The sequence below is a fragment of the Marmota monax genome, unplaced genomic scaffold (assembly GCF_021218885.2).
Source record: "Marmota monax isolate L192 unplaced genomic scaffold, Marmota_monax_Labrador192_F-V1.1 WCK01_AAM20220418_F8-fsc00062, whole genome shotgun sequence".
In the NCBI taxonomy this organism is placed as follows: domain Eukaryota; kingdom Metazoa; phylum Chordata; class Mammalia; order Rodentia; family Sciuridae; genus Marmota; species Marmota monax.
Genome location: NW_026695221.1, coordinates 5,708,951 through 5,730,802, shown reverse-complemented (window position 1 = coordinate 5,730,802; position 21,852 = coordinate 5,708,951). Strand labels below are relative to the sequence as shown.

At 39.8% G+C, this 21,852-nt stretch overlaps 2 protein-coding genes and 1 non-coding gene across 3 annotated transcripts in view; 2 read left to right on the top strand and 1 right to left on the bottom strand.

Moving 5' to 3' along the window:
• The window catches only part of Prdm10 (PR/SET domain 10), a 94,557-nt gene extending 77,340 nt beyond the window's left edge, over nt 1-17,217 (bottom strand). The window contains exon 1 of the mRNA XM_046432753.2: nt 17,083-17,217. The gene's annotated coding sequence lies outside the window, so the exon portion shown is untranslated. The remainder of the gene's footprint in view (nt 1-17,082) is intronic.
• Nucleotides 16,265-19,832, top strand: LOC124085207 (uncharacterized). Its single transcript, XM_046432754.2, has 2 exons — nt 16,265-16,645; nt 17,075-19,832. The coding sequence occupies exons 1-2, from the start codon at nt 16,365-16,367 to the stop codon at nt 17,094-17,096; spliced, it is 303 nt and encodes a 100-aa protein (XP_046288710.1). The 5' UTR covers nt 16,265-16,364; the 3' UTR covers nt 17,097-19,832.
• A 1,370-nt stretch (nt 19,833-21,202) lies between these two features.
• On the top strand, nt 21,203-21,334 carry LOC124085269 (small nucleolar RNA SNORA51). Its single transcript, XR_006849391.1, has one exon. It is a non-coding gene; the product is annotated as a small nucleolar RNA SNORA51 (small nucleolar RNA).
• Nucleotides 21,335-21,852: the final 518 nt, after the last annotated feature.

Below are 21,852 nucleotides of genomic sequence, written 5' to 3'. Positions count from 1 at the left end.
TCACACACACTGAGAGCTTACCATGGGCTATACTGGCTCAAGCAGTTCACTCTTATCAATTGATTTAATTAGTTAATGCCCACACCAACTCAAAACTCATGAATAGAAAAAATATAATTTATACTAAATAATAAACTAGTGCTGTACTCTGAGCAGCTAGTTTAAAACAGTTAAACTTGAGAGTCATAAAATGAGACCAAGTACAAAGAAAATAAAGAGCTTCTAGTGCATTCATTCATTTGCAATCAGAAGTACAGATTTTACATTTAATTGATATCTGGAACAAATAGTTTAGAACTCAGAAGAAATGAAAAAATACTGAAGCGGGGTGAGGTGGTACATGCCTTTAATCCCAGTGACTCAGGCGGTTAAGGCAGGAGGATCACAAATTGGTGGCCAGCCTCAGCAACTTAGCAAGACCTGTCTTAAAAAAATAAAAAGGGCTGAGGGGCTGGGGATGTGGTTCAAGTGGTAGCGCGTTCGCCTGGCATGCGCATGGCGCTGGGTTCGATCCTTAGCACCATATGAAAATAAAATAAAGATGTTGTGTCCACCGAAAACTAAAAAATAAACATTAAAAAATTCTCTCTCGAAAAAAAAATAATAATAATAAAATAAATAAATAAATAAATAGGGCTGAGGATGTAGCTCAGTGATAAAATGCCCCTGGGTTCAATCCCCCATACAAAAACAAAAACTGGGTGAGTAGACAATGGAAGAAAAACTTTAAAAGAGTAGCACTCTTTGATGTTACTAGACTGAACTATCTGATGCAACCAAAAAACAGGTATATAATACATCCTAAAGAAAATTCGTTCCTGCTAGGCAGGAATACATACACACCTGTAATCCCAACTACTCAGAAAGCTGAGACAGGAGGATTACACAAGTTTGAGGCCAGCCTCAGTAACTCAGTGAGACTCTGTCTCAAAATAATTTTAAAAGGGCCGGGGATATAATTCAGTGGTAAAGCACTTGCCTATCATGCAAGGCCCTGGATTCAATGCCCACCACTGATAAAATGAAAAAGGTAAAAGAAATGTTCCTCCTTTGTTTCTAGACATCATTTGGAAAGATACTGTGGGGGCTGGGGGCATAGCTCAGTGGTAGAGCACTGGTCTATCATGCAAAAAGCCCTGGGTTCCATCCCAGCGCTGCAAAAAAGAGAAGAAAAAATACACACACACACACACACACACACACACGGTGTAGCCGAAGAAAACTGAACCAAGATTTGAAAACAAAACAACCAAGAAGACCCCACTAGACTGAAAAACTGGACAACAAAAGCAAGCATAGGAGTGAAGCAAATTAAGCAGACCTGACCGCCCCTTCTGGGGCACAGGTCCTTCTGTCCCTAAAGCCATGTAGTAACTCCTCCTACTTTTCCTGTGTGCACAAAGGGCTTCAGGGAGTGTCACCTAAGGGTTTTTTTTTCAGTCAAGATTGTAGCACTCCTTTCTTCATGCTTCAAAAGAGACATGCAATTAAATCTTTCTTCATGTTAACCCAAGAAATGTGGACTTTTTGTTTGTTTGTTTGTTTGCCCTAGTTCAGATAAGAACTTTTCACGTACCAAAACAAAGACAGATCCTCCCATCCATTTTGATGGTTCATGATGCATCAGGGGCCATCTAGTCCTTCTAAAGAGTCCTTACCATTCACTCAAAAGAAAAGAAAAACCCAGGCTGAGAGACTTGGGGGTCTGAGCCTGACAATCCTACATGAAAATTCTTGTGAGTTCAAAAGGAACCAAGAGTCAGTATGAGTTCTAAGGAATGACAAACCTTGATGTTTGCTTTTTCCTCTATAAAGAATGGCTGGTTGGCTGGTAAAATGTGAAGACAATTTCAAAGAGAAATCTGTCAGGGATCCTCCAGTTTACTCTCACAAGATGTTAGGTGGAAACCTCAAAGCAGCTCAGTGTATCCCATGCCTACAAAAAAACTGCACAAATCATAAACATCCAACTTGGGACATACATCTGCCTCATGGAACAGACCACCATACCCAGAAACATCCAGATACACCATCTTTGTCCCAGAGCCACCCTCTGGCAGGCTGCAGAGTGCAGGGCAAATCACTGAGCTGACTTGAGTCTGATCTCTACTCTCTGTTTGCCCCACGATCTGACCTTCCAAAGCTCCAAGGGAAATTCTGCACTGTACATTAGAGCACCTCTTCCTTAGTGGGCCTCAGACCACGCTTTCTGTCTCTTTAGCACCAGGAAACTACAAAACCCCTGCCTCTTCTATGCAGCTATGTTTTAACTTCTTCCCTTCTGACCAGCTCTGACAACTTAGTTAGCAAATACCTCCAAGGAAAACCAGCTTCATGTCCCTGAACCTCCCTTCTCTAGGTGTTAACCTCTGGGTTCTCATTGCCTTAACAGCCCTTCTACTCACAAATTTGTTATCTCCCCAGTTCCATAAGATTGCCTAAAGCTTTCAAGCTTCTCTCTCAGCAGCACTTCTGATAGGCTCCCCAGCCTTTCCTCCCATCTCAAGGATAAGAAAATGCCCCAGGATGAAAAAGCAGGTGCAGAAGTTACATTTATTTCCCTAAGTATACCCTCTCTACAGGGTCTGACCAAGACCTGGCTGCCTTGATAGGAAACTGAGGGCAATCCCAAAGGTGTAAGACTATAAAAATAAATATAAAAATACTTCTTTTTACTTTATGACTATGTTTATCAAAAATTTGAAAACTTGTGGACACTAGTGTGGGCAGACTGTGGTAAGAAAAATATGTCCTGCTGGGCGCAGTGGCACATACCTATAATTCCAGTGATTCAGGAGGCTGAGGAAGGAGGATCGTGGGTTCAAAGTCAGCCTCAGCAAAAGCAAGGTGTTAAGCAACTGAGTGAGACCCTCTCTCTAAATAAAATATAATAGAGCTTGGGATGTGGTTCAGTGGTTGAGTGCCCCTGAGTTCAATCCCCAATAGTACCTCCCACCCAAAAAAAGAAAAGAAAAACCAGGGTCCTATGGTATATCTGACATGACACAGTAAATCTTGCAATCAAGAAACAACCACAATCACTGGATATGTCTCAAGAGGCACACAAATGATGAGAAAGTTTTAGAATATAAGCAATATGTAAAATTTTTCTGTTGTTATTAAAATATAATTCTACTGTTTGAGATTAAATACCACGTGCACTATTTTTTAAAATATTTTTTAATTGTTGATGGACTTTTATTTTTATTTATATGTATGTGGTGCTGAGAATTGAACCCAGTGCCTCATGCATGCTAGGCAAGCACGCTACCACTGAGCCACAACCCCAGCCCCACCATGTGCACTATTTTCTACATACTATTTTTTTATGTGTGTGGGAGGGAAATACTAGGGATTGAACCCAGGGGCACTTAACCACTGAGCCACATCCCTAGCCCTTTTTTTTTTTTTAAGTTTTTTAGTTGTAGATGGACACAATACCTTTATTTTATTTGTTTATTTGTTTATGTGGTGCCAGGGATGGAACGCATGCTAGGCAAGTGCTCTACTACTGAGCCATAACCTCAGCACCCGCCAGGATCTCGATAAATTACTTAGGGCCTTGCTAAATTGCTGAGGCTGGCTTTGAACTTGCAATCCTCCTATGTGCAAGCCTCCCAAATTGCTGGGATTACAGGGATGTGCCATAGCACCCAGCCCAAAGCTTTTTTTTTTTTTTTCTTTTCTTTTCCTTGGTACTGGGGATTGAACTCAGGGGCACTTAACAAGGGAACCATATCCCCAGCCCTTTTTTGTATTTTATATTTAGAGACAGGATCTCACTGAGTTGCTTGGGGCCTTGCTAATTGCTGAGGCTGGATTTGAACTCATGATCCTCCTGTCTCAGCCTCCCAAACTGCTGGGTCTAAAACTGTGCACCACCACACCCAGCTAAAACATACTTTCTTTTTTAATACCTTTAGTTGTAGATGGGCACAATACCTTTATTTTATTTATTTTTATGTGGTGCTGAGGATGGAATCCAGTGCCTTCCACATGCAAGGCTCTATCACTCTACCACTGAGCTACCCCAGCACGTCCCCCCATTTGTATTTTTTAATACAAACTTTCTTAAAAGCAATTTGGAAACAAACATCAAGAAATTTTACATATCTTAAACTATACTTCAGAGCAATAATAACCAAAACAGCACGGTATTAGCACCAAAATAGTAGACCAATGGTACAAAATAGAAGACACAGAGACAAAACCACATAAATACTGTTATCTCATACTAGACAAAGGCACCAAAAACAACCATTGGAGAAAGATACCCTATTCAATAAAAGGTGCTGGGAAAACTGAAATCCACATGTAGTAAAATGAAATTAAACCTCTATCTCTCACCCTGCACAAAAATCAACTCAAAGTGGATCAAAGACTTAGGCACTAGGACAGAGACCCTAAACCTAATAGAAGAAAAAATAGGCCCAAATCTTCAGGCTTACAACCTGACTTCCTTAACAAGACTCCTAAAGCACAAGAAGTAAAATGAAGAATCAATAAATAGGATGGATTCAAACCAAAAAGCTTCTTCTCAGCAAAGGAAACAATGGATAACGTGAAAAGAGAGCCTACAGAATGGGAGAAAATCTTTACCACACGCACCTCAGATAGAGCACTAATCTCCAGGATACATAAAGAACTCAAAAAACTCATCACCAAAAAAACAACCCAATCAATAAATGGGCTAAGGAACTAAACAGACACTTCATAGAAGAAATACAATCGATCAACAAACATATGAAAAAAAAATGTTCATCATCTCTAGCAATTAGAGAAATGCAAATCAAAACTACTCTAAGACTTCATCTCACTCCAATCAGAATAGCAATTATCAAGAATACAAGCAATAAGGGCTGGGGCTATAGCTCAGTTGGTAGAGTGCTTGCCTCACATGCACAAGGCCCTAGGTTCAATCCCCAGCACCAAAAAAAAAAAAAAAGAATACAAGCAATAATAAGTGTTGGCAAGCATGGGGAAAAAGAGTACACTCATACATTGCTGGTGGGACTGCAAATTGATGCAACCACTAAGTAGCATGGCAATTCCTCAGAAAACTTGGAACCACTATTCGACCCAGTTATCCCACTTCTCGGTTTATACCCAAAAGACACAGCCACATTAATGTTTATAGCAGCTCAATTCACAATAGCTAAACTATAGAACCAATCTACATGCCCTTCAACTGATGAATGGATAAAGAAAATGTGCTACATATATACAGAATGGAATATTACTCAGCCTTAAAGAAGAGTGAAATTATGGTATTTGCAGGTAAATGATTGGCGTTGGAGAATATCATGCTAAGCGAAATAAGCCAAACCCCAAACCAAAGGCCAAATGTTTTCTCTGATAAGCAAATGCTGATCCATAATGGGGAAAAGGGAATGAAGGAATTTTGGATTGTGCATAGGGGAATGAGGGGAAGGGAGAGGGTATATGGATGGGAAGAACAGTGGAATGGAACCGACATTATTACCCTATATACATGTATGATTACACTACCAGTGTGACTCTGCACCATGTAGAGCCAGAGGAAGAAGTTGTGCTCCATTTGTGTACAATGTATCAAAATGCATTCATTCTACTGTCAAGTATAACTAATTAGAACAAATTAAAAAATAAAAAGAAGAGACTTTACATATATAGAGAAGGGGAAGGGGTATATAATATTTGCCATTAGAGCAAACATGAGTGCATTTTTTTAACAATGAATTTTTTTTTTTTTTAGTTGTAGTTGGACACAATACCTTCATATTATTTATTTATTTTTATGTGGTGCTGAGAATCGAACCCAGCGCCTCACACATGCTAGGCAAGCACTCTACTGATAAGCCACAACCCCAGCCCCCAATGAGTGCATTTTTAACAAGTTTTTTGAGAAAGTTCCAGGGCAAGAAATTAAGGATATGCTTAGGGACTAGTGACTATGAGAGAGAAAAGCCTCAAACAGTTAGGATGGATCTAAAAAGGTCTACAAAGGCCACAAGTGCAAGGTGAAGAATTTAAACTTTATTCAATTAGCCTACAGTTTATAAAGTTTGTGGACTAGTTTTACTAGGATCAAATAGGGAGTTAGTTGAAAAACAAACTCCAGAATCTCACCCCTGAAGATGGTAATGCAATTAATTACAGGGGTAAAAGGAAATACAAAATGTTTATAAACTTCCCCAAGTGATCCTTAAATGAGCCAAATCTGGCTTAACTCCTGCACAGTAGGGAAAGAAAAATACCTCATCATAGCAGTGACAATTTGGGAAATCACTCTAGAAGTAACATGAAGGCCTGATTACAATGAGCCCAGACCACCTTTGGTAAGCACTGGACAAAGATTAAAGCTCTGAATTCCTACTCTGACTTAGTAACATTAATAAATATTCTTACACAAACTATCAATGGACAAAGTCACCACCTTTAAAAAATTTTTTTTTATTGGTAAACAAAACTTAGTTAAAAGACTTGTATATCTTCTTTCAAAACAACAAAGCAAGTCAGGCACAGTTGCACACATCTGTAATCCCAGCAATTCAAGAAGCTGAGGCTGGAGGATCCCAAGTTTGAAGCCAGCCTCAGTGCTTAGCAAGGCTCTAAGCAACTTAGTAAGACCCTGACTCAAAATAAAAAATAAGAAAAGCTGGGGATGTAGCTTAGTGGCAAAACATTCTTGGGTTCAATTTCCAGTACCAAAAGAAAAAAACTAAAAACAAAATTTACAAATCACCATCTTCCCTAATGTCTGTATAATCTTTATATCTCAGAACTTAGAGAAGACTGGGGTCCAATTATGGTGAACATAATTGTTTACTTTGCCAACCAGACTGCTCTCATGGGGATTATCTCCTAGCTCCCCTTTACCACATAGTTACAGGCAAATTTACACCTGAATGTAAACACAGATTTGCAGAGGACATTTGAAGACTGAGAGATTGCTGCAGATGACTCACTAAACAATACTAAACATTCATGTTTTTCACTATGGATACTAGACTTGCAAAAGCTCCAAGAACATGCCCAGGTCCCTTCTCAATAGCAGCTTTCATTCACAAAACAACTAGTAGGGAGACAGATAGCATCTATGGCTCTGGTTTACCTCTGCATGGAAAGTATCTGCCCCACATATCTTAAGTTTTTCTGTTGAAGTAGCAGTTGCAGTAACTAGGAGACTCCCAGGTGGGTCGTCTATGGCCTAAAAAGCCTTCCTTACTGGCGATTCTGGGTAGTAACTATGACTTAAGTCACAACCCAAGTCCTTAGGATAAAATCCTGCATTATGTAAAAAGAGGCACAGGCTTAAGTGTTAATCTGTTTCCTTAATAAATTCAAGTGTTTCAAAATATTCTAAGAAAAAAATAAGTATTATAATTGCTTAGAAGAAAAGTATTTTAGAGCATAGTTTTCCTAATTAATGTAAGAAAAAAACAATTTAATTACTATTCACTCTTCCTCAACTCCTGAAAAATACAGTTATTAGTTCAAAGAGACTGAAACATAACTCTGACCCAAGGCTAAGAAGCAAAAAGATATTAGTCTGAAGTAATTCCCTTTAATATCTAATTCCTACCTGTTGTAAAGAGGTTAATGTGGCCTGATTTTCATTTTCAAATTCCCATTCCTCATCCTCAGTCCCTTGTTAGCAAAGCTAAATGTGAAATGCAGAAGAGTTTAAAAAAATTTTTTAATTAAAATTTTTTTAAAAATACAAGTATTTGATTAACAACATGGTGAACCCAAGTAGAAGACATATTAAGGCAGGTATTGACATCATTAAAACTTAATCTTGGGTTGGAGGTGTGACTCATGGTAAAGCACTAGCATATAAGAGGACCGGCATTTTATCCCCAGCACTGCAAAACAGTGGGAGGGAAAATCTTAGGCAGGGGCTCAGTGGTACAGTGTGTACTTTGCTATGAAGCTATAGGTTCAATCCCCAATACAAAACAAAGCAAAAAAAAAAGGCCAAGACTGTTGGCTCTCCCCTATCATACCAGTGACTCGGGAGGCTAAGGCAGGAGGATCACAAGTTTGAGGCCAGCCTCAGCAACTTAGCCCAAGCAACTTATCCCAAGCAACTTAGCAAAACCCTGTTTCAAAATGAAATTTAAAAAAGGGCTGGGGATGTAGCTCAGTGGCTTTTGCCCAGCTTGTTTTTTTGGTATCAAAATAGTATATTCTAAAAAACAAGCCATTCTGATTGGGACAAGGTGAAAAACTCAATGTAGTTTTATTTTGCATTTCCATGATGGGTAAAGATGTTGACCAGTTTGAAAGTCTCTTTTATTTCTATTATTAAACAATTGACTTGGGAATAAACATCTCTTGACTATAAGCATGGGTTCGCTCTCACCCAATATATTTCACCAGAAAATATATTTCGAATTCAAATTGATAGACTTTTCAAACTATGGTAATTAGCATTTTTTTTCTACATTGAGAGTCAAAATAGAAGCTTTCAGGTTTAGAGCACTCAGCAGTAAGTATTCTTTGCAAATACATAACTAGATCATTTCATTCAGGTATAATGTAGGACATGCTAGATTCCTTTGTAAATTCATTGAAGGAGTTAAATGAAATTACAAAATTGTAATCCTTTAACAAATGTAGCTCTTTTTTAAAAAAATCAGCATAATTGGGCTGGGGCTGTAGCTCGTGGCAGATCACTTGCCTTGCACATGTGAGTAACTGGGTTCTATCCTCAGCACCACATAAAAGTGAACAAATAAAATAGAGGTATGCTGTCCATCTACAACTACAAAAAAAATCAGCATAATCATAGGCCATTTGATTCAAAATGTACACTGTAGAAAGGCAGCTACTTAAGTAAACAACTAGTGAATAGTAACAATTACAGCTGCTGCCATTTACTGAGCACCTATAAGGTACAGGCACTGTGAGATGTCCTTTAAATATTAGCTTTCAAAACAATTCTCACCACAACCAAGAATGGTTACTTGACCATGGTCGTAGCACTAAGTGGGATCTAATCCCAGATATTTATTACTACAGAGTTTGGACCTCTTTTCCTTTCCCCAGAAACAGCTTTCACCCTAGGCAAAGCTGCCAAGAACCCCAAGAGGAAATGGACTGGCTACTGTCTCCTTGTCTCCCACTAGATGATATAATCAGGAGGCTAGACTTCATCTCAAGGAAACTAGAGGAGGTTGTAATTTACTAAACCCACACAAGCAGATTTAATTGAGCAAATTGCTCAACAGCCCGGGAGCTGGGCAATTATAAACCTATAGTGAAAGGTTCCCATTGTAAAAAATTGAATAATACTTTTTAAAAACACAGTATTTATCAAATGCCTGTTCTGTGTACAGCATTGTCTTAGGAAAATGGAAGAACACACTGAATGGAATATTTTGTGAAAATATTCAGCAGTAAAAAACAATATTCAGCAGAGGAGGATAATATAAATAGCATTTATCCACTGCTATGTGTACAGATCATAGAAACCCTCAAATATTAACTGAATCAATTCAGATCATAAAAATAAATTACTCCAAGTATTTTTTTCTGGTTCTCAAGAGCATATATTTCTCTAATAATGGAAATGATAGGTTTACAGCAGGCTTTTTATTTTCTTGATAATGCTGAATTGTCTTTCAAAGTAGTTACACTAATTTATACTCTTTCTAACCATGTATGAGGGTCTCTACTGCTCAACATGCTCAGGATTTGGTATTGCCTACCTTAACTTAGGTGTACAGTGTTAAGGCATTTACATAGTGGGTATAATTTGCATTTCCTTTGCTACTAATAAAATGGAAAATCTTTTCATATATTTATTAGAAATGTGAATTCTCCTTTTCTGAAGTGCCCATTTGAGGCTGTTCCACTGTCTATTAGTATATGCTGCATCTTGCTTATGAATCCCTTCTCGATACTACTAAAACCATAAATATACTCTCCTATGGGCCGGGTTGTGGTTGAGAGAGCTTGCCAAGCATGCATGAGGCACTGGGTTTAATCCTGGCACTACACAAAAATAAACAAAATAAAGGTATTATGTCCATCTACAACTAAAAAATATTTTTTAAAAAATAAATATCCTCTCCATACAGGTTGTAATTCTGCAACCTATACACTCAGAAAAATGAGAAATTATATCCCATCTGATTCAAATGTAGGATATGTCAAGATCATTGTACTGTCATGTGTAACTAATTAAAACAAATTAAAAAATAGATTGCAAATAAGTATAAATGTAAAATAAATATAAGTCTATATACTGAAAAACATATATTTTTTAGTTGTTGCTAGACCTTTATTTATTTATTTATATGTGGTGCTGAGGATCGAACCCAATGCCTCACACATACTAGGCAAGTGCTCTACCACTGAGCCACAACCCCAGTCTCTCCTATATTAAACTTTTTAAAAGCTTTATTGTTTTGCCTTTCATCTGCCATGCCTCTTAGGTCATTTTAATCAAGTGTTTTTGCATATAGATGAGACTATTTCCAGAGTCCTTATATTTTTTACTGATCTAATACTATTAATCCAATTGATGCCAATATCTCACACAGTCTTAATTACTGTAGTTCTAAATCTCTAGAACAGAAGCTTCCAACTTCTCTTTTTCAAGGGTGTTATGCATTTTCATGGGCCATTACAAACGTTTTTAAATTGTCTAGTTTGTAAAAATTTGCTAGGATTACACTAAATTTATATCAGTTTCCAGAAGATGGGCACCTTTACAAAATTGAATCTCTAATTCTTGAACCACTGTGCTGTACATTAACTTAGGTTTTATTTAAAGTCACACAATAGTAAGTCTTATAAATATTTTGTTACACTCAAAATATATCTGCAGAGCTAAAGGTTGCAGTTCAGTGACAGAGTGCTTACCTAGCATGAGGAAGGCCCTGTGTTCAATTCTCAGCATCACAAATACATACATATATATTTATATTTACATATATGTAAATATAAACAAATATTTACATATATGTACACACATATATAAGAGATTTATAACAGTTAAAAACTGCTGACTTGAGCCCAGGGTGGTGGCACACACCTGTAATCCCAATGACTTGGGAAGTGAGGCAGGAGGATGGTAAGTTTGAAGACAGCCTTGGCAATTTAACAAGATCCTGTATCAAAGTAAAAAATAATATGGGCTGGGGATATGGTAGTGCACCCCTTGGTTTGAAAGAAAAAAAAGGAGAGAAAGAAAGAAAGCCAGCCACTCAGTCATGGATCTGAACAAAGGTATTATTTTTTAAATGATATATGAAAAGATATAATTTGGGGGGGAGGGGGGAATTACCAAGTGGCATGGTTTGGGTGTCTCCCAAAAGTCCATGTATTAAAGGCCTAATCCCCAGCTTGGTACTATTAGGAGGTAGTAGAAATTTTAAAAGGTGGTGAGGTCTCCAGGTAACTAGGAGCATGTCCTCAAGGGGGGGACTGTGGGACCCTAGTCTCTTCATCTTTTTACTTCCCAGCTATGAGGAGAGCAATTTTGCCCCTCTAACATGTTCCTGCCATGATTTTGCTGCCTTATTACAGGATCAAAAGCAATGGGGTCAATTGAACATGGATTGGAAATCTCCAAAACTGAGCGAAATAAACCTTTTCTCTTTACAAGCTGATTATCTCAGGTATTTACAGTAATAGAAAGCTAACCAACACATATAGAGTGCACAGGATGAATATATATAAATATGAATGTAAAATTCCTTAAAATTTTTAAATGAAACAAAGTTCATCAAAATGCAATGGCTGCTGCCAGGTATGGTGGCACATGCCTATAATCCCAGCAGTTTAGGAGGCTGAGACAGAAGAATCAGACAGAAGAGTTCAAAACTAGACAGAAGAATCAGACAGAAGAGTTTAAAGCCAGCCTCAGCAACTGCAAGGCGCTAAGCAACTCAGTGAGACCCTGTCCCTAAATAAAAGACAAAATAGGGCTGGGGATGTAGCTCAGTAGTCAAGTACCCCTGAGTTCAGTCCCTGGTACAAAAAAAAAAAAAAAAAAAAGCAATGGCTGCTACATAATTTCATGTTAATTCTTAAACTATAAATACTATTATATAATTTATTTATATCGTAGTTATATCTCACTTCAGCAGGTTTAAGATACTTGAGATAACCTGCATGTCACATAAACAAGTGTCTTAAACATTACTCTTTGTAAGTTCTTAAATTTATCAAATGATGAACTATTTAAAATCCAGAGACTGGATGGCTAAGGATGTAACTCAGTGATATAGAGCTTGCTTAGTGTGCTCTAAGCCTTGGGTTCAATCCCCAGTACCAAAAAAAAAAAAAATCTGTTTTCAAAATCTAGGGGCAGGTGTGAGGGTAACAGTCCAGTGGTCAAGTGCTTGGCTGGTATGTCCAGGCCTTGAATTTAATCCCATCACCGTATAAATAAATAAATAATACAGAGTAATTTTGAACTCATCAACTTCAATGGAATAAAGGAAGAGATGAACAAATAAAGACAAAGAGATTGAAACCTCATTAATACATGTACCATTGCTTGAGACTGAGAACCCAGCCCTTTGTTCCTATTGGCTATCTCCCCACTCTTGTCTAATTCACTAAACTTCTGTCATCTTTTTCTCATTTGTAAAATTGAACATTTCTATCAATGTCACATATTAAGAACTAAATATAAACAGGTGCCTTGGAAAGGATACTTGAAAAATTAGTCAAACACAAAGCAGTAGTTAAAGGAATTATAGCTATTCCCCTACCAGAAGAACATTATATTACGAGTGCCTATAATCATGGTTGTTGCAACACTGAAAATAACCCCTAACAAATTGCCTTCAAAATCTTTAAGGAATGGTAGGATTTGCTTTTTAAAAGAATTTTTGGTCTTGCCATGTGATGCCCTCTCCCATGTTGGGATATAGCAAGAAGGCCCTCACCAGAAGCCAGCACCACGCTCTTATACTTCCAGCCTCAGGAACAATAAGTTAAATAAAATTCTATCCTTTGTAAGTCATTTAAAAAAAATTTCAGAAGAAAAAAACATCTGAAACCATTTCTAATGTCTTAATGAATTCACTTCTGCCAGGCGTGGTGGTACACACCTATAATCCCAGGGACTCAAGAGGCTGATGCAGGAAGATCACAAGTTTGAAACCAGCCTTAGCAACTTTGTGAGACCCTGTCTCAAAAACTGAAGAGGGCTGGGGATGTAGCTCAGTGGTAAAGCAACCATGGGTTCAATCCCCAGTGCTGGGGGGAGGGGGGAAGTAGAAATAGGTGAAATTAATTGTAATAATATATTTTATCTAAATCAAACCAACATATCATCTTTTCACCATGTAATCAATATTTTAGATACTGAGGTGTATTTTTTTCATACTAAATCTAAAAATCTGTTGTTATATATTTCACACGTACAACATTAGCCACTTTCAAATGTTTAAGAGCCACAGGTAGTCTAGTGCCTACAGTACTGGACACAACAGATCTAAGGGATAGCTCTTCTAAAGATCACAGCAAGTAACAGACTGTGAATTGTAACATCAGAGTCAGACTGTAAAAGTGGGCAAAAACCAGGAGTACTTAGTTCTAATATTATGGAATTAAATAGCTTAATGCCAGAGTAGGGAAAAGGATAGCATCTTCAGTATGGACCAAAATAATGAAAAGCTCTCCACTAACCCTCTGTTCCTTTCCAAATTCCAGAATCAGGGCAGGACCATTGTGGAAAATGTCCTCCCTTTTTTTGTGTGTGTTTTTTTGTTGTTGGTGATGATGGTGGTGATAATGGAGGTGTTAGTACTGATACTAAGTACAGTACCCATATGCTAAGTACACACTCTACCACTGAGCTATACCCTAGTCCCCCAATTTTTTTCTAACTCACTAGCCAAATTCTCTTCATTAATTTATTAAAGTACCTACAACAAATTGTCTTATTTTTTAGGGGGGAATAGTACATGCCATACCCCAGCTCAGCAATTTACCACTGAGCTCCATCCTCAGCCCTTTTTATTTTTTGAGACAGGGTCTCACTAAGTTGCTGAGGCTGGCCTCAAGTTTGTAATCCTCCTAATTCAGCCTCCCAAGTCGCTTGGATTACAGGTAGGGCTCATGCCCAGCTCCAGGACAAATTTAAACAATAACTTCTGCTTGTGAAAAATAAATTGCTGAACTGGGTGTGTTTACACTCTTCCAGGTGGGGTTGAGAGAAGACTGTGTATTTTAGTGGCAATAGGTCAAAGTACATTAGCTTTCTAGTTTAAAACAAACTCTGTCTAAAACAACAAGGAGATTTAATATTTGTTTTTCCCAAATCATTTTTACCAAGTTAAATTATACAGATACCATCTATTTACCAGTGCTTAATATGTAAATTTATTGAGGACACTAAAATTACAGCTCAGTAGTTTCAGCTCTGATTAATTCTGCTTGTTATCCAAAAATCTATCACTATCAATTAGGTGAAGCTTTTAAAAGGTAAAATGTATTAAAATCTTATTCTCCCAGCAGGTCAGGAGTCTGAGGCAGGAGGATTGCAAGTTCAAAGCCAGCCTCAGTAATTTAGCAAAGTCCTAAGCAACTTAGTGAGACCCTGTCTCAAAGTAAAAATTTTTAAAAAGGGCTGGAGATGTGGCTCAGTGGTGCAGTGCCCTGGTTCTAAATAAAATATTCTTTTAATGCGAAGAACTTCATGATGCCCCCTTTTCAAATAATGGGATAAACTACTAAAAAAGTGGCAAATCATCAGTGAAATTTTTAGGAACCTATTAAAACAAAATAGATACTACACTTAATGCTACATTTGTGAAAATATTTTATGCACAAACACAAAGATTAAAAACACTTTAAAATATCAGGATTATCTCTAATTATAATTTAGGGTTTTTTAATGCTCTTTCTATGTTTTCTACCATGGATGCATTATTGTTAGAAGAAAAACAAAACAGGCAAGTGGAAGCTGAAGCAATGCCAACCAATTTGGGATTACATTGGATTGACATGCCATAATTTCTAAAAACATCCAAGGACCTTGCCTTATACATTATACATCCTCACCTACATTTAGATTTACAACATAGAATGCACACATTATGTAGTAAAGTAAGCTGTAAAACATTAGAGAAAGTAAATGGCTTTTTTTGGAAGAACAGAGAACAATTCAGCACCCTTGCAAAATAAATAACATTATAGCTAAAACTGAGTGCTTACAGAATCAGAGGATTCACAAGACGGTTTTTGCCCCACCCCACCCCCCCCACCTCTGGAGTACAGAAAACAGGAGGAGTTCTCTGAACCACACCTCTAGCCCTACAGATTTGAGACAGCAGCTCAAGAAATTGCTGAGGCTGGCCTTGAACTTGGGATCCTCCACCCTCAGTGGGATTACAGGCAAGCACCACCACCACCCCTGCTGGCAGGAAAAAATGTCTCCAAAGTACAAAATGTAAACCTTCTACTAAATGCCACTGGATTATTCACTTTAAAATGGTTCGTTTTACGTTGATTTCACAATTATTTGGGAAAAGTAAACACATCAAAAGTTAACTTGATTAATACACCAGACTATATAAACACTTTGCTTTGCCCCCCAAACAATACTAATTTTCTTTTTAATCTTGTTTTCTTCATTCTAGAGCAACAAATAAGCATGTCCAATGTAAAAGCTACTGTGATACTGGCGGTGGAATGGATAAATACAAAAGAATACAGTGTAACACTGTATATCCTCCTGCCTTCAAGAAGCTTACAGCTGTGGAGTTATTACATCAAAGAGGGATACAGATCAGAAAAAGAAGCCACAAAACAGGAGTGATGTTTTAATGAAGGTAAGTACTGTTGAGTTAAAAAAAAAAAAAACAAAAAAAACCGAGGGATGATTAGCGGTCAAAACTTGGAACAGGTGAACGAGACGAATTAGGACACAGGACTCGGTTGAGTGATGTTTAATCCTAGATGACAGCACAAAGCCACCCCTCCTCTTCCTCTAAGTGTACACAAATATTGATTGAAAAATGGGTTAAAATCTAACTATTCTAAGTAGCAAAACCAAAAGAACAAAGCAAAACCCCAAACCGCTTTCATGTGCCTGGAGGGCAGACGGTGACTATTCCATTTCACTTAATACCTAATACCTGGCTACACACTTAAGTTTTTACTTAATAAAAGCTGACAGTCGGCTGGACTGTCAACCCGCTCCCGAACACCCACTGGCCTCGCCGGCCTTGGCACTGCTCCGCGGGCGCAGGCTGTCAGGAGCAAGGCCAGGAGCACGACCTTGGCCTCCGACCTGCCCACCCGAACCCGGCTTTCACAGGACAGTCCCACAGGGCCGTCCCAAACAACTGAAAGCGGCTTCCCTAGTCCAGGCCACGCCAACTTGTAAATAAAGGTTGGAGGACCAGCTATCAATGGCAGGTGGGCGGCTCGGCCTCGCGAAACAAAGCTGGGGCCCCATCCCACAGACCTCGGCCGTGCACGCCCGCTGCCCGCCCGCCGCGGGCCCGCCAGCCAGCCCCGAAGCCCAGACCGCGCCACCACCCCCCGCGACGGCCATGGGAGCCCAGCCGATGGAGACTGGCCGCAGGAGACAGGCCGCCGCACCCCGCGCGCCCGCACAACCGCCGCTGCCGGAACGCGCAGGCAGCCCAACCGCCGTCCCGGCCCAACCAACGCGGGCAGGGGAGGAGAGGTGCGCGCGGCCGGCAGAGCGTGCTAGCCACTCGGGGGTCGCAGGGGGGAGGCTGAGCGCGGGGAAGGAAGGGGCGAGGAGGCGCTGAAGCCATCGCTGAATGCAGCCCCAGGAGGGCCTCCCGGAGGAGGTTTTGCCCTTTTCCCCTTAGAAGGTGTAGATGGTTTGACCCCCCCACCCCGAGAGAGGTGCCTTGTCCCAGCCCCGGCTGGACTGTACCATCGGGCGGTGCCGCCGGGATTTCTCCCCCCCACCACCACCATCAATTCCCCCCCCACACCCGGGTCCGCGGTCGGTTGGCCCCGGCCGGGCTCTGAGACGCGGAAAGAGCTGGGCGCCATTTTGGGTGGGACTAAGCAAAGACGAAACACCCTCCCAGACTATGGGGTACTCTGGACCCTGGCTTATCCAGTTCCCTTAATCCTTTAGGTACTTACACGACGTTGGCTGAGGGGAGCTGGAAGATCAGCGGGTCCCCGATCCTCTCTCCCTAGGGGTGATGGAAATCAAACCCCCCCGCCACCTCCAGGTGGTTCTTCCCGCCGCAGAGTGGGAGCAGCATAAAAGGCGGGGCCTTATTAGCATAATCTGCCTGGCAACCTGATCTCGACGTTATATGATTGGTTACACTCTGTAAACTCCAGGCCGTGCCTAGAGACGAGAAACGCTGGGGCGAACTGACAGGCCCAGATTTAAGAGTCATGACGAAGATCCTGAGACGCTTATTCAGTCGGCAGAGAAGCCAAAAGGAGATTCACACAATGGCCCAATGACTGAAGGCCTCTTTATTTCGTGCTCTACTGTTCACGTAAAATCCAATCGAAGAGCGGGTCTCAGGCGGCGCTCGCCTGCGTTTGTACTCTAAGCCAATCAGAAAGCCCGACTCTTTGCATTCAGGGTCAAGCCCCCTCTGGGGCCTGGACACGGTGGAGGAAAGTATCCAGCGGTGTGTCCGCAATTAGAGGACTGACTGTGCGCGGGGATTCCCAGCCCATATTCCCGCACGCCTGAGAGGCTCAGAGTTCTGGGGAGCACACCAGGGCTGTGGCGGGACAGGCGTCAGCTGGGGCCTTCCCGCCCCACCAGGAGTTTTCATCCCAAGGGGCCTGCCAGCCTCGCGCGGGCGAAAACCAAACACTACCACAACGCTTCCAGGCTCAGCGCGCCCAGGACACTCCTCAGTCTTAAGTCTTTCAGGGTGCGCCCCGCTGACCCAGGCGCAGCCCATCCACCTTTCAGTCCTTGGGAACCTGTCTGCGTTCAGTTCCTGTCAAACCAGAAACCGTCTTCACTGCATCTCTCCTCCCCCCTTTACCATTCTGAAAATTAAATTGAGTTCCATAAACACTGAGAAGCATTAGTTAACTCTGGTTAAACAAGTGATTTAAGCCATTCATTTCTCAACCTCAGACTTCCACATCTTATCCTCTCTTAAAGTTGCCTTCTCAAAGGGCAACAAAGTAGATAGCAGCTCAGGCTTTGGAATACAAACCTCAATTCTAACTACCCGCTGGCAATAGGGAAGGCAACTAGTTTTCAAAGACCTTGGACCTTTGTACTTTCAGGGAATAGTTTTCTCATCCACCTTTTGAAGATTAAATGAGATCTCTCTTTAAAATACTGAGTAAAGTGCTTTCCTTAGCACACTGCCCAGAACTTAAACAGAATGCTGATGATAAAACCTACAAACTGGCTAAACTATTATCTAACAAAAAAAAAAAAAAAGGAGAAAATGGGGGAGGGGGGACGACAGATATTTCCCCTTGTAGATATTTTCTTGAGAACAGAAAATATCTACAAGGGGAAAAACTAAAATTCATTTGATATTCTCTTTACTGATTTGTTTAAATAATTGAAAATAGTGGAAAGAAGAGGAGACTGTTCTGTTTTTAAAAATTCAAAAACAGCTGGGCACAGTGAGGCAGGCTGTGATCCCAGGAGGCTGAGGCAGGAGAATCATAAATCCAAGGCCAGTCTCAGCAATTTTTCGAGGCCCTGTCTCAAAATAAAAAAAATAAAATAAAATAAAAAGGGCTGGGGATGTGGCTCAGTTGTTAAGTGCCCCTGGGTTCAATCCCTGGTACCAAAAAATAAATAAATAAAGGTTAAGAGTAATAAACCTTGCTGAATTTAATTGAAAAAATATATAAGGGGATCTGATGAGGTAAACTTTAACATTTTTGGTGAGAAGTGATATTCATTATTCACTCTTTACTGAGTATATGGACATGGAAGTCATTTGCCTTAAGAATGAATATATTGGCTAAGAGAGTCATTAAAATGATCTCTTTTTAGTGTTGTGAGTGACATATTATGCCAAAGGTTGGACAAAAGCTCCCACGCCTTAAAACCCTTGGCCTCTGAGGAGAATTCCTTTTGAGATTCATTAGAATTGGAAGTCTCTGAGGTCTGCTAACCAGAAATGACACAAGAAACCAAAAGAACATTCATCGTGAGATGTGGGCCTACTTGAACCAGAGTGTCCCAGTTATCCTCACGAACTTAAAGAAATGTTCTAAAACTTAGAAGTACACAAATATTACAAGTAGACACCATCCCACAGCTTGTTTTTATTCAAGATGGTCTGAAATGAATCTTAGGAATTTGCTTTTTATATGGCTTTAAATAGTTTCTTAAAATTTACACAGTAAAGGGCTGGGGTTGTGGCTCAGCGGTAGAGCACTTGCTAGCTCATGCAAGGTGCTGGGTTCAACCCTCAGCACCACATAAAAACAAATAAAATAAAGGTACAAAAAAATTTACAAAGTATAAGCCATTTATTGTGGTGTACAGAAAATATTTATTATATATGTACTGTATACCAGTCACTGTTCTACACAATGAGGATAGAAGAGGGAACAACAACAACAAAATATTAACTCCCTGCTCTCATGGAGTTTCCAGTCCCAGGGAAGCCACCTAAGAAAATTCATAAATAATTTTAGGTGATAGCCAGACACAATAGTACAGTGTAATCCCATCAACTCAGGAGGCTAAGGCAGGTGGGTTATAAATTCAAAGCCAGCGTCATCAACTGGCCCTAAGCAACTTAGCAAAACCCTGTCTCAAAATAAAAATAAAAATGACTATGGATGTAATTCAGTGCAGTAGTGCCCCGGGTTACATTCCTAGAACCTAATAATAATAATATATCATAATAAACATAATAATAATTTCTCTATTATAATTAATATAATGTGTTATAATAAACATAATAATTATCATTTTTCCAGGTGATGATAAATGCTGGGAAGAAAATAAAGCAAGAAATACAAAAAGGTGAGAATGCTGACAATTCAAACAGGGGGTCAGACAACTCCTTTCTAAAAGATACTAACGTGGGCTGACAGTTAAATGATTGGGGGGGTGGGGCGGGGGTGGGTGGGTAGCCAGTCATGCTAAGATCTTGGAGAACATTCCAGTCTGAGAGAACAGCAAATGGAAAAGCCATGAAACTTTTTTTTTTCAAAGTAGTATGGTGTGCACAAATTCATTCAATTTTCCATTGAAAAAGTATTAATTGGGTGCTTACTGTATGCCAGGCATATATTAGGTGCTTTAGGATTCATCAATTAACAGACCAAAGGAAAAAATACAAAAATTTGTGCCTTTATGGTACTTTCACTCTGATACACTTAAAAAAAAAAAAAGAAGAAGAAGAAGAAAAAGAAAATGAAAGGACCAGAGTTGCTGAACACAGGGCAAAGGGCATAGTGATACAAGACAACTTGGGAAACCAGGGAACAGATCATATAAGACTTTGTGGTATTGGAGTTGTTTTAAGTTCATTTTAAGCAAAGGAATGAAACAATTTTTTTTTCTAAGATAACTCTAGCCACTCTCGTGCTTATTTTGTTGGTGGAGGGTACAAGATACTAGAGGCAAGGAATATATATTTCAATGTGCTCTAAGTAGAAAATGATGGTGATCTTAACCAAAACAGGAGCATGAATGAGGGGACATGTGTAAGCACAGATATATTTTGGAGATGAAACCAGAGAACTTGCAAATGGATAAGATATGGGACAGAATGATGTTTGCTGATAATGACAAGAGAATGATCAAAAATTACTACAAAATTGAGACTTGAGCCCGGCATGGTGGCACACACCTACAATCCCAGCAGCTGGGGAAGCTGAGACTGGAGAATCATGAATTCAAAGTCAGCCTCAGCAATGGTGAGGTGCTAAGCAACTCAGTGAGACCCTGTCTCTAAATAAAATACAAAATAGGGGCTGGGGATGTGGCTCAAGCGGTAGCGCGCTCGCCTGGCATGCGTGCGGCCCAGGTTCGATCCTCAGCACCACATACAAACAAAGATGTTGTGTCCGCCAATAACTAAAAGAAATAAATATTAAAAAAAAAAATACAAAATAGGGTTGGGGATGTGGCTCAATGGTTGAGTGCCCCTGAGTTCAATGCCTGGTACTCCCCCCACCAAAAAAAAATTGAGACTTGACCAAGTAAATGCTGGTATCTTAACTGAGACTAGAAAGAATGGGAGAAATATAGTTAGATAATTGTAGGTAGTCATATTAAGTTTGAAGTATCTTTTGGGACCTCCTAATACTTACCACAGGCTATGTTCTTATACTAACTATATAGAAAGATGACAGTATGCCAATTGTACACCTCTGTGCCTGGTGTACAGCCCTGTGCCTGGTCTGTATTGTGAATGGGGAGACACAGAGAAGAAAGAAAGGGAGGGAGGGAAGGAAGGAGGGGAAAGAAAGAGAGAGAAAGAAAGATTTTTTTCAGAAATCCAAAAAGACACACTATAAAGGCAGCTGGGTTTCAAGGGAGGGATAGGGACTGGAAATAAAATTTTGAAATAACCAAATAAAGCTTTATTTAGCTACATAGACTTAGAGCAGGGATGTAGTTCAGAGTTGGATCATTGCCCAAATACATATTAGCTGAGGTCTAATTAGTTGCAGCCATCTAATGACGATTAGAGAAGAAACAGAAGCCTGATGTGACTATAAATCTAGCTACCTTGGAGGATTTCAAGTTCAAGGCCAGCTTGGGCAATCTACCCAAACTCTGTCAAATAAAATAACATAAAATAAAATAATGGCGGGGGATGTAACTCAGTGGTAGAGTACTTGCCTGGAGTGTGTCCTGGGTTCTATCCCTGTTATGGTTTGGGTATTAGGTGTCCCCCAAAAGCTCATGTGTGAGACAATGCAAAAAAAGTTTAAAGATGA